This window comes from Sinohyriopsis cumingii, chromosome 1, assembly GCF_028554795.1.
Source record: "Sinohyriopsis cumingii isolate HCF-2022 chromosome 1, ASM2855479v2, whole genome shotgun sequence".
NCBI lineage: Eukaryota > Metazoa > Mollusca > Bivalvia > Unionida > Unionidae > Sinohyriopsis > Sinohyriopsis cumingii.
The window spans coordinates 87625081-87639059 of record NC_142961.1 but is presented as its reverse complement, the minus strand read 5'-3'; the positions used below and the strand labels follow the sequence as shown (position 1 = coordinate 87639059).

The 13979-nt window shown below is 35.8% G+C and overlaps 1 protein-coding gene across 1 annotated transcript in view; it reads left to right on the top strand.

Annotated features, from left to right (window-relative positions):
• LOC149807295 (leucine-rich repeat-containing protein 42-like) overlaps nt 1-13721 on the top strand; it is a 51037-nt gene extending 37316 nt beyond the window's left edge. The window contains exon 5 of the mRNA XM_089964931.1: nt 9338-13721. Coding sequence (XP_089821057.1) covers nt 9338-9891 — 554 coding nt within the window. The 3' untranslated portion in view covers nt 9892-13721. The remainder of the gene's footprint in view (nt 1-9337) is intronic.
• The last annotated feature ends 258 nt before the right edge of the window (nt 13722-13979 follow it).

Below are 13979 nucleotides of genomic sequence, written 5' to 3'. Positions count from 1 at the left end.
TTTTCAATTGTGGTATATGGACTCATCTCAGTTCATATTATTGTTCATTATGACTCGCTGTCATTCACATTACCTATACTGTGACTTGTGGGTTTTTTTTAATACTTGGTAAAGCAAGTTGCCAACCACGTTTTACCTTTATATTACATTCTGTTATCGAACAGGTTATTTTCAGTATTAGTTTTGGATAGCTTTCATTGCTTTTTACAGTCAGCAAATGTGCCTGTTTTTTTACTGTTGCTAAATTTAGTAGTCCCTAGCTATCATTAACCCAGGTTGACTAGATTGTCATATTTTTGTATAGTGAGCTTAGCATTGCTTCCTTTTTTGCATTTAAACATTGTTAAAAGACCCAAGTAAGGTGACTTCTTGCTGAAATTATCATCTTAGTGTAGACTTATTCCACACATCATTTTGTGTTTTCTTTTTGTTGCGTTTACTTTTTTGGTATAAAAATATTTTTTTCATCTTTTACAGTGAAGATCTGTTTGTCCATGATTGTAGATTGTAATGATCGGTTGTAAACAACATCTTACTTAGTTGACTTTTGTCTATGATTTTATTATGACTATATTTTAAGATAATGATCATTTATAAGCAACATCTTTACTTGGATTTAAGCTCAGGACAATTTCTTGGGGGAAAAACATGTTTTGCCTGATGTTTGTCAGGTTATTTGCTAACATTTTAGTAAACAGACCTGACCTTGTTTATGAATTTGATGAAAATTTTCATTGTGTCATAAGTCAGGTGACAGCCTGTATATAAGGAAGAAGACAAACAATTAATCATTCCCATTTTAAAATCAGTCTTTGAGAATTCAACTTTAGTTGTGTTCATTTATAATGTGTGAGGAATATTTATTCAAATTATTCATTGGAATTTCAAAGTGCTCATTGACATCTGGGAATAAAACACTATTTTGGTATTATTGTGAATTCATTGAAAGACATTGTGGGTTATATCATGATGATATATCTAGACTTGTCAAATCGGTACATTCAAGGCTATCGGTACATCAGCACATTAAAGACCACACATTTATTCTGAACACTACACTGTTGGACTTGTGATAGAACTTTTGTGATTATCTGGGATTTAGTTCTCAATACTATAAGTTACATTTAAATTTTCACTTTGTAATATAGGGATATAAATTATTTATTAGACTTTATAAAACTTGATGGTTTCGCTTTTTTCTTTTACTTAGTTTAAGACCATAGAGTTGTAAAAGCGGGAACAATGTCTAAGCAGGATGTGGGTAGTTGTGGTCGCAGGAAATCCACTCTGAGGCTTGGTCTGGAATAATGGTCAATAGCTGCATTCTTTGTAACATACAAGATGGCTACCAGCCTTGGTTTCATGATCTCATCCTCCAGTAAGGTCCCCTTCTTCAGAACGGTGCAGTAGAGAGGATGCTAAACAACTAATCTTTGGCCTTCTTCTCTGGATTTTCCTAGTTTCCAAGACTGGGGAAAAAGCCTGTCTAATTATTGACCCTTCCTCCCTCTACAGCTTTTTGTTGGAGGAACCATTCAAGATGGAAACCACAGCCTCAGTCAGAAAGCCACAAGACCTGAAATTTGAGCAGTATCCATCGATCTTTAGGATGCATACCTTCACATCCCTTCTTTCCTCCTCACAGGATGTTTCTCCAGTTTTTGCTTGGATGAGGAGGTTTTCCAACTGAAGCTGCACCATTCAGACTAGACTCCACATCAGAGATTTTACCATGGACATGAGGATAGTTGCAGCCAATTTAAGATCAACAGGTATCTTAATCCTTCAATATTTTGATACTTAATCTACTATAGCCATCTAGGGTCTTTCAGATTAGACCTGTCACTATTGATGTATAGTGACCAGGCTGCACCTTATTAGAAAAATAGAAATCAGAGCTCACTCTATCTGGTCTATGTGGGGATAAATTTTCTCACAACACGATTAGTCCATGTTCCCCTGGACAGAATAGACAAGATCCTGTCCCTTTTGGAGATACTGAGAGTTAAGACGACATTGCCAGCTCATCTTTTTCTGATACTGCTGGGGACCAAGAAGTCTGCAGGGGGCTTGGCATACTGCTCTTGTATCCTCTCAAGTTTCTTCTTTTGGTGGTTTAGAAACCACACAGGGACAAAGATGCTTCAGATTGAGGGTGGGACACTCATATTGAGCTGGAAGGGCTGATTCTTCAGGATGCATGGTTCTTTGAAGAATCTACCATCCACACTGACAGAGACTGGAAATGAGGTCAGTGTTCTTAGACCTTCATTGTGTATCTACAAACTATGAGGAATCTCTTGCTGAGCTCCTTTGGAAGGGATTACCCTCAGAGTCTGCCACAATTTCAGCAGGAAGAATGTTTTGGTGGACAGTCTGTCAAGGAAATGGAGTATAGTCCTCACAGAATGGACATTCCATCAATCCATAATAGAATCCCTGTTCCAGCTTTGCTGGACTTTGCCACTAAGTCGAACAGCAAGCTCCCTTTTCATGTTTTCCAAGTCCCTGACCAGAGGGCCTGGGCAGTGGATGCTTTTAGCCTGGAGTGGGATTGTCTGTTCACTTGTGCCTTCCCTCCATTCAGAATAATCCCACAAGTTCTACACAAAGTCAGGCACTCCACTGCTTTACCTCATAACTGATAGACCCTCTGTGGCCCCATTATTTGTGGTTCAGCGATTTTCTGGTGGATCATCCTTAGATTTTGCCTCAGAGGAGCGGACCTTCTGTCACATCATTGGTGCTCTCTAGAACAGAACAGCCCACAGATCCTCTACATTTACATCTCAAATGATCTTTCTACAAAGAACTGTTTTTGAGCAAAATTGTCAAGTACATCATTCAGTCCAGGAGAAACTCAACATCTACAGTGTACAATGCTAAATACCATATTGCCAGCCTATAAGTGCATGCGGAGTATCAAGTCAAATTCACTAATTTGGTAATTTTTCTATTCTTTGTCCATATATAAATTGATTCGGAGTATAAGACGAAGTTAGGCCAATAAATTGGCTTTGTTTTTTACACTAGTAACTTCCGGTTTCATGAATATTAAAGATGTCACTATAATATTCCATATTACTGGCAATCATGAAATCACATCACCGATACTAACATGCTTGTGATTTTACTACTGTACAAGGCACTGCTATATTCTGTTATCAGTCAACACAGCTGAATAAACAGACCGTGTTTGTTTTAATTATGATATCCATTGCAACAAGAACCACATCGTTGTGCATTTATGTACATGTGAAGTAAAGGTCTAAAGCTTAAAACTGATTAATCCAGTTGAAACCAGTCTTGAGTGCAAGATTCAACAAATGAGATAAACTCAGTGAGGCTAACAATAAGAAAATATGGCTATTCATAGGGAAATCAGAAATGTGAAGAAAATTAAGAGACAGAAAACAGAAAAGTTACAAATGAAAAATAAATAAAAATACTTTTTATTATACTTTAACATATCTGTGAAATACAGTATCAAATTTACACAAATGTACAGTTTTATAATACATATTAATTAACATTTCAATTATAATTGAAAGCACATCAATGTTGTAATTCATTTTATTACCTGTTGTAGAACTGTTACACATTCTAACTAAAATGATTAAGAGATAACTTAATCAGCTCCAATATCTGAAAATGTATCAGAATGAAAAATGGCAGCTATCTCAGGGCTCAGATAATTGGAAATTTTCTCATTATCATCTGTCTCCATCCCGTGTTTGTGAAGCTGTGCTTTCCTGCCATCATCCAATGTTCCCACAACTTCAGAAGCTCAGCTTTGAAACAGTGATTAATGGATGTGTTTAATGGTTGTAATAACTTTGTTGTACCACATGGAATGATGCCTAATGATGTCATCTTGGTTTCAAGCTTCACTTTTGTCGCCACTAATGTGTGCACACATAGAATCCATAATGAGGAGAGACTTCTTAGTGAGGAAAATCCACCAACTCAATGTGCGAAACATCTATCTAACTACTTCCCCATCATGTTATTGTCCATCCATCCTTTTGGATTTACTTAAATCATTATTCCTCTGGGGAATTTACCCTTTGGCATTGTTTTTCTTTTAAAATAAACATTGATGGTGACTTTCTGTCATCGGCAAAACATGAGAGAACTATGGTGAAGTTTGACTTCTCATAATATGTTGTCCTAATAGTAACGCTGTTAGATCCTTTATGCTGAACTGTTCTGTTCATTGGAATGTCAAATGTTAACGGCACTTCGTCCATGTTTATTACGTTAGTCATTTCCAAATTATCAGTCAATCTTGTCACAGAAATTGTTCAGTTTTTCCAGAAAGTCTACTGGTAGTTTCTGTGCCATAGTAGTGCATTGTCTTATACTAAGGCCCCTTCTTTGCATGAACCTAAAACACTATGAGTACTTCCACTGAAACTTTCAATTCCTTATTTTGTTGTGATTTCATTTGCCTTGAGTCTGAGGTCAGCAGAGTTCATTCCATGACACGTGGCCCATTGTGTCAAGACATATTCTTGTAATTTATCCTCAGTATTAATCCATCTTGCTTTGCAGCCATGATTTTCTTTCTTTGTTGTTTTTTTTTTTTGTAGTGCATAATGCAATCTTAGCTTTACACCAATCCCGGACACATTTTTCACTTGCACCATATTTCCTGTGAGCAGCCATATTCTTACCTTTCTCTTCCACGAACTTTACAACTTCCAGCTTAAAAGCTGCTGTGTAAGACTTGTGTGATGTGACAGAAGGCATTGTGAGATAAGTTGTATGATTTTTATGGGGATATTTATATGAATGATTATGGCGGAAACATACCTAACTCATTAAAATGTGCCAGTACTATAGCAATGAAAACAATGCCCATGGCTAAATTAATTATTTACATCCAGAGAAGGGAGTGAGCATCATTTCCTGTGGTTCCATTTGATATTAAAAACAGGTAGCATAATTGATGCAGATTAATGATAAAGAACAATGGGGTGCTGGCAATATGGTTAAACAATTGCAGCAACTGGCTTTGATTATTGTTGGAAACCAAAGACCAATTTATCAACTACTAGTATAATCAAAGAGAAACACCAAAATGATAACTGGTTAAGAATGAATATAGGTGATGTGTTGACATTAAAATTTGCTTTAATTGAAATACAAAACTAAAAATGGATCATTGATGATCTACGAGTAGTCCATCTTTATATCTGATTTTTGTTTAGTTTAAACCATATATATTTGAGAAACTTTGTCAAATACAATTATAAACGTATGATTTGGAGGATTCATTAGAATGCATAATCTTTGGTATTTTATAAATAATCCTAGAATGCTCTAGTTAATATGGATTACATCCCTTTGTAGGATCAATTATATCAATGAAAAAGCTATACTGGTAATCGCATGTGTCCAACAATATACTTGAAAATCAAATATCAATAGACCAGTTGCTAAAACGTGATCAGAAATAATGATTTATGGTTAAAAGGGATAAATAAAACAAAATTATTTCATATCCTTTTTAGGAACAAACAATATGCTTTGAATTAGTACAGTACACTATAGAGTATAGACCATAAGTGTGCTATGTGGCCTGGTGAATTTTTTACCAGTAATTGTTTTCTTTTATTTCATGTTTGAGAAATAAGAAAATACACACAGAATGCAAACTAAATAATGACAAAATTTATAAATATAAATGCAGTCATATTTGTTTATAAGAATTTATTGACATAGTAATTGAACAAGAAATGGTACTTCTGAGTGACCTGTTTTCAATTATGCCAGTCATAGAGCAAATTTAATAGCATACCAGGTACTGTATTCCATATATAAGACGATGCAATTTCAATAACATAATCCTATATAAGTTGATTCAGAGTAAAAGACGAAGACCTCACTTTCAAGTCAAAAAGTATCAACTTATAGGCCAGAAAATACAGTAGTGAATCTTTTGTGATTGGTGTAGTAGATATGTCAGTCATAGCTGTCCCCCTGTGAACACAGTGCCTGACTTTCTTCTCTTCCTTTTTAAAGAGAAACATTGCTTGATTTCATGCAGCTCTAGACAACACTCATGACCACCCTGGTGGCCTAGTGGTGAGAGCATCCGCCTCGGATGCAAGAGGTCATGGGTTCAAATCCCCAGCCAAGTCATACCAAAGACTTATAAAAATGGCAATAACAACTGCCACGCTAGGTGCTCAGCATTAAGAGGTTAGTGTTAGGACTTCTTCGCCAGGTGTCAGGATAATTTGACTGGGTGGGACGTCATGCTACATGTCTGCAGCATGATGCTCCAGTGCAAGACATCACTTTAAACTGCCACACTGCAGACATCATAATGATATGACTGAATTGTTTTAAAAGCTACGTTAAAGATCCAAATCACACACACAATGACAACTTTCACAAATTTTCTAAAGGCCCAGCCATTACTTAACAGACCTGATCAGGTATTTCAAGCTGCAAAAACCAGTGTCTTTCTCTCGAATGCCTGCATGGAATCTTTCCTATGTTTTGCGATCTCCTAATAAAATATCTATGAACCTTTGGGTGAAGCTTCTTTTGAGAAACTTACCCACTGAGATGGCTTTCTTCATGTCCTGTCCATAGAGCAGGGTTATATCAGGTTCATTGTGAATTACAAGTCAGTTTTCTTTGCCCTTTTAGCAAAAACTAGATTCCATCAGTTGTTCCACTCCAGATTGAGATCTCCCTTCTCAGCCATATCTCTGGTGATGACACTTTTGTGTCCAGTTAGGGCTTTATATTTTTATTTGGCAACCTCCTAAGGGAGAAGGCAGGGTAGAAAGTGTCTTTTCCTCTCTATTAATGGTTCAGCTGATATTTCAGCTTCCACCATTTTTAAGTGAATCGCATTAACTATCAAGAGAACTTACCTGTCCCTTATTGATAGGGACCGGCATTTCATGAAAATTAAAGCTAATGAAGTTTGAGCGATTGCTGCCTCACGGGCCTATCTAATTCATTTGTCTTTGGAGGTTGTGATGAAAGCCATGTTTTGGTACTCTCACACTAATTTCTCCTTTTACCCTCGCTCATTTTCTCACCTGCATTTTCTCATTTTCTCCAAGGGTACAATTGTCCTCACTTGCAAAGTGGCCCTTCTGGATTCCATCCTGCAGAAGTCTCCTCCTCTGCAACAAGGTGATAAAATGAAAATTTAGGAGGAACTTCCAGTATTGTGAATTAGATCCAAAATAATTATAAATGTTCTATCACAATTCCAAAAGAAAAGAGTATTCCAAATGAATTCCAGGTCTAGAATGTGCAGATGTACCAACAGCCTTGAATGTGCTGGTCCTACAGTGCCAGTCTGTTATCCAATATGGCAACCATCTTAAAAATCTTATCACATTTCTACTTGAATAGAAAGTCATTCTGAAGAGGGTTTTTCACCAGATGACTTCTTATGATGTCCAGTTGGTCTTAAATAAAATGGTACTGATCTGATGTCCATTACAGCTACTACATCTTGTACATCTTATTGCTAATCCAGTCGAATGGAAAGTCTTATTTTGAAAATACTTTTATATCTACTCCCGTTCATTTGAATGGCTATATCAACATGGGAGTTTTCACTATGGTGACTTCTTATGATACCAAGTTTGATCCCACTGTTTTCCAGCAATATTTTTTCATATTTATGACCCCTGTTTGTCGTAGAACTTTCCATTGAATTCCATCCTGTGGGCAGAAGCATCAATTGTATAGACATATTTCTAGTGACAGGCTAACCTGTTACTTTAAAGAAAGCAACAAAGTAGAAGGTATTGGTGATGGAGTGGAGTGTATTAGAGACAGGTTTCTGGCATACAACTAAAGATTCTTTTAAGGGAATTCAGGTATTAGGATTGTTACTGGAGTGCAATCAGGAAAACTTTGCTGACATTTGAGTTGGTAGCTAAGCAATTATGTTCACACTGGTCATGGCAAATTCCAATATTGATTTGCATTAGGACAAGAAATAAAACCTTTGCAGACAAATTATAGCCTCCTCCCTGCCCACCTTCCACAAATACATGCAAAACATGATTTTTAACATTTTTTTTAATGATGTTGGTTCTGTGGGCTGTAATACTGAGGTTGTTAGAATAAATAGACAGAAAAAGAATAAATTTTGTGGCAGCCCAGGGCATGATGCAAGTAATATTTCCTGTCACTTGATCAGAAATTTATATAAGAACAGTCCAGCTTTTTGTGCAGTCAATATTTAGGAGAATGAATGTGAGAAACAGAAATCAGGTCTTGAATGATCTTCATTCTTACACATTCCCCACTCAAATAAGGGTGGTACATGGTGAGGTTGATGCAAAATTCCTGATCAAGTTAGGGTGGTACATGGCAAGGGTGATGCAAAATGATCTTTCTCATTATCTTCAGCTTTGAGTCAGACCGCTCCTTTGGGGTTGCTAAATAAAAACAATAACAAATCGTATGCATTTCAAGAACATTGACTGATCGGTTTTTCTTTTTTCTTGTTTTTTTTTCTTCATGATCTTTGTTAAAAGAAGAAATGGGGTGTGTTACTTAAGATACTCTGGTATATCCACAAGATGAAATTAGCAGATTATTAGTCACCCGACTTAACTATTTCATTTGTAATAGAGATGTTGAAGTTGGTAAGGCAACAAAAATTGTATTTCCATTCGGCCAATCATTCCCATTTTTCGTTGTTGACCATGCACTTAATTGGCTGCTTTAGCCCCATACTTTAGGTGCTTAGAACATTTTATGTACTTATTATTATAATATATATAACATTTTATGTACTTATCATTATAATATATATAACATTTGAAGTGGGGGGGGATCTGAAGCAAAAGGTAGTACTGGTCTTTCTGCACCCTTGCATTAATGCAAAATTGTTTTAACACAAACTTTTGAAACTGATTGAGTAGGAAATTTCGTTTCATTAAAAAGAAAAAAGCCCAGCAGGAACTAAGTTTATAAAGTGCAGATCCAACAGGAACTATAAATTTTATCCAGTATGGATGAAAAATGTTACAGTCTTTTACTTAATGTAATTTAGAGTATTAGCTCTCCATGTATAAACCATCTCTAAAAATGGACATCCTTCCACTTTACTTTATACTTGACTGGCCAACACACCCCACCCCTCTCTGTCCCTCTCCCTCTCTCTCTCTCAGACTAAGTGGCTTAATGGTCGACCATGCGGGTTCAGGTCCTACTATTGGATCGGCCTGGGTTGGCTACCGATTGTGTCCTTGAGCGAGGCTTTTTTTGTCTCCAGTTGTCTCAACACTAAATAAACTATTTCTGATGCTATAATATTAATAGAATTCCATATTTATTTGTTTAGATTCAAGAAAGCGAAAAAGGTCTGAAGTTGCCAAGGTCCACAACAGTTTCTGCAAAGATGATTTGAACAAAAGACTATTGATTGCTGTCAGACGTGACTGTAATTTGACAAATGAATTTGTGACACCCCTGTCATCCAAAAATGTTTGTCAGAAAGGAGGAGTGTTGAATGCCACAGCTCATCATTGTGAATACCTTGAAAGTCTGCATCATGCATTCCATAAATACAGTAAACGTACATGTATTTCCAAAACTAGAGGAGGCATAGAATTGGGATCATCACAAACAAATTCAAGTCAGCCAGCCAGTAACCTACCTTTAAGAAATAATTTAAGGAATGGTGCTGGTTGGGCTAACTGCATTGGTAAACCAAAACTAAAATTACCCCAGTATTGCCAAGATGGAGTAAAGAGTGGAAGAAAACTGGGTGTGAGAAATATCTCGTCTATTTCTTCCGATGTGAATGATCAAGAGCTGATGAGACAGTACATGACATCCATACCTCCAAACGATAGCAAGTCCAAAAACTTACTGGATGTTCTCTCCAGCTTATAGCTTGTAACTGTGAGGTCAAGTGAGTTTATGGTTTGGTCCTTTGTATGTTGTCCATCATGTATCATCTGTTCACAATTGCAATTTAAAATGTCTTTTCTCTGATCATTTTGTGTGACTTTTTGTCATTTTTTAGATTGTCGTTTAGACTGGTGAAAGTTGTACAGCTTGAGCGGCAATGAAAAAAATCCAGGTGCACATGCTCCAGTACTGCGATAAAGTCTGTGCAAATCATGTTGATTTGCTATTAAACAGTCACTGTTACTAAAAATAGAGAATTCTTACATGACTTCTCAAAATACGCAGAAGTATAAGCTATTGGTAGTTTTGGGCAAAATAAGGATAACTCATAACTCTTCTGGTATAAAATAAGATACTGTTTAATTTAATGATTTGGAAGACTTGGCAAATTGAAAAGTGGGCCCATTTAAATTTATTTATACTGTCAATATTGTAGTATTTTGCATTCATTGTTTTCTCTTATAAGCTGTATACAAAATGTTAGCGAAAACAGGTCCTGGAAATCTATGTTTGTGGTCTTTGAAAGCTGGGGGAAAGTCTTTGAATTTATCATTCAGAGTTCAGTATTAACCCTGAGAGCCACTTAACAGAATTTGACCAAATTTGATTGAAAGCATCCTATCTTGAAGGCTTTCACATTTATAGAAAGTATGCTGATCCACCATTAGATATGGCAGTCATTACTAAAAATAGAAAACATTATACAACTTTATCTCCCCAAACTGCCTATCAGAATATGATCAACTCTGAAAAAAGGGCATCCTTTAACAGAGCCCTTTCAGTATCTGAGAAATTATGTTGAAGTCCTGTCAAATAAGAATGATGGTATAAAAACTGGAAATGCCTTTAAACAATTTCTTTCTTACTGATCAAGACTTTTTGTCCTACCGTTCTTGCGTTTGACCTCTCCGGTGGCCTAGTGGTTAGAGCATCAGATGCAGGAGGTCATGGGTTCAAACCCCAACCGAGTCACACCAAAGACTTATAAAAAAGGTACTAACAACTGCCTCGCTTGGTGCTCAGCATTAAAAGGTTAGTGTTAGGACTGGTAGGCTTGGTGTCAGGATGATGTGACTGCGTGGGACATCATGCTACATGTCTGCAGCATGATGCCCCATTGCTAGACATCACTATAAACTGACACACTACAGACATCGTAGCAGTATGACTGCAAAATTGTTAAAGCTACATTAAAAATGCAAAACATACACACACACACTCTGGCATTTGTTTATTGGGCCAATCTCGCATCAACTTGTGATGCTTGGAGGGAAAAAAAAGTGGTGGCATACTGTATATATTCACTTTTAAGTTGATTCAGACTGCAAACAACAAAGAGTCTGCAGGTCAGGGACTATGCTATTTGTTTTACTGATTACTCCTAACAAATTGCACAGACCCAGATCTGCTGGTGCATTATGGAGCAGTAGATCTGCACCTGTGTAGTTTGCAGATGAACTTGTCTTATAAACGAGTATATATGGTAGCTTGTTTATTTGACACTGGAAGGGGCATATAGTGTTGTTCTTATTAATTCATTCATCCATCTGTCTATTCATCATACTTTGGTTAAGTTTGGCAGTCAGTGCGTTGTTGACTGTAGGGTCAGTCAGTGTATTGTTGACTGTAGGGTCAGTCAGTGCATTGTTGACTGTAGGGTCACACAACATAGTAATATGTGGACACCTCTTAATAAGTACGATGCTCTGGAACCACAAGCAAGCCAGCGTGACGTGATTTCATGCTTGAATTACTTCCATTAAATTTTCATTTAGGTTATTTGTCATGCATTTGGGTTGCAGGATTTAGCAATTTTGTAGATACAGTCAAACTGGTGAATAGTGGCTACCCATGGGAAAAGGTCAAACTAGTATACATATACAAGTGACCTCTGTAAGCAGGTTCAGGTTTCAAACTTAGTTTTTCAACAAATACAATTATTGCTATTATTATTATTATTATTAATGGGTATTTATTTTTAATTTTCTGACAGGATTGTACAAATTCACTTATACACCACCTGACAGTGTTGACTGTAGGGTCAGTCAGTGTATTGTTGACTGTAGGGTCAGTCAGTGCATTGTTGACTGTAGGGTCACACAACGTAGTAATATGTGGACACCTCTTAATAATTATGATGCTCTTGAACCAAAAGCAAGCCAGCGTGACATGATTTCATGCTTGAATTACTTCCATTAAATTTTCATTTAGGTTATTTGTCATGCATTTGGGCTGCAGGATTTAGCAATTTTGTAGATACAGTCAAACTGGTGAATAGTGACCTCAGTAAGCAGGTTCATGTTTCAAACTTAGTTTTTCAACAAATACCATTATTGCTATTATTATTATTATTAATGGGCATTTATTTTTAATTTTCTGACAGGATTGTACAAATTCACTTATACACCACCTGACATAGTGTTTTGGGAGTTATGCAGACTTGTTGAGAAGTCCCAATTCTTTGTTTACACAGTCTATATATAAATAGATATAAATGTGAATAAATATCACGTACTCACACACACACACACACACACACACACATGAAGAATATCCATAAGTTTTAACACACATCAACAAAAAGCGTTACCCAAATTGGAAAATTATCCAAAAATTAATTCTTTGCACAGTTCATATTAATAAATATAAATCAAAAAAAAAGCTCATAGTTTCTCACACACAGAGACACAAATGAAGCATATACACAGGTCTTGAAACATATTTTTTACAAATAGGGTATTACCCAAATTGGAAATGATACATTAGACAAAAGCTGGCTAGCAATTTTATAATATGGTATTTTTAGACATAGCACAATACCTACCAGAGTATACCACAATTATATATGGGCCAAAAATAAATGTCCTTTGGAAGGAGCCTGATACTTTTTGAAACTGTCAGTAACTGGAAAAACATCGTGTGCTGATTTATAGCAAAATCATACCATATTATCCATATTTGGAGAAAAGAAAGTAGCTTGAGATAAAATAGAACATTTTAACTCAGCTCAAAAGAAAATTTCACCCCACCTCTTGAAAAATTAAATGGTCAGTACCGTAGGGTAGATAAATTCATCATGTGTATGTTAGTTGTTGAATAAGCTGCAATTTAAAACTAGAACCAAAGCAGGATGATTAAGCTTACTCTATATGGACACCCTGTCAAAGATATTATGATGGCATTAAAGAACATGTAGATACAAACAGGGAGTATTGACACTGAAGCCTAGAATTTACCAAGTATACTATTGATATAATAGGCAGGGTACACTAGGCAAGATAATTATCAGAGTGACAGTAAACATAAAACACACTCAACAAACAAGTATTTAGTGGACTTGAGAAATTACATGAAATTCAAACTGAAAACAACTGCTCTCATGACAATATTACAATGATTCAGAGTCTTACGAAGGAATACATGAACTTAACACTTTAACATGCTCTGGTAAATAACTATTTAAAAAATGACAGTTTGATTTGGCCTGAATGTATTTCACAGCATCCCACAAGGTTGGCATATGTCACGTGTCAAACGTGTGATGTAAGGATTATAAATATAATTATATTGATAATATTCAAATTTAATTTTTGACAGATACAACTTTTGTAAATATAATTTTCTAATTTTGAGAAGTGAAAACATGCTGTTAATATCGTTCAATTCATAATAAAATTAGTCGGGAATTCATATATCCCAACCATTATGCTTTTGGCATGATCATTATGCTTTTTCACCAAATCACATATATATTCGTCTGTATGTGGATTATGCTTGTTTGTACATGTAAAAATAAAATAATGAAAGTATTATTTTTCATTGTTATTACCATCTCTTTAATCCCACTTGTACAAATATTCCTCAAAAGAACACTGCTGCATAGGAATAGTATAAAGTACATTTGCCATCCTAGACCTACATGTGGTTTCCTAATTTTTTTTTTTTTATAGCAGCTCTATTTGACACAATTCCAAGAAAACAGACTGGTTTTATCTATTTGAAATTTTGCCTGACAAAGTCATGAAAGTAATTTAGTTAGAAGACCGTTTTATACTTTTAAAGAAAATGGA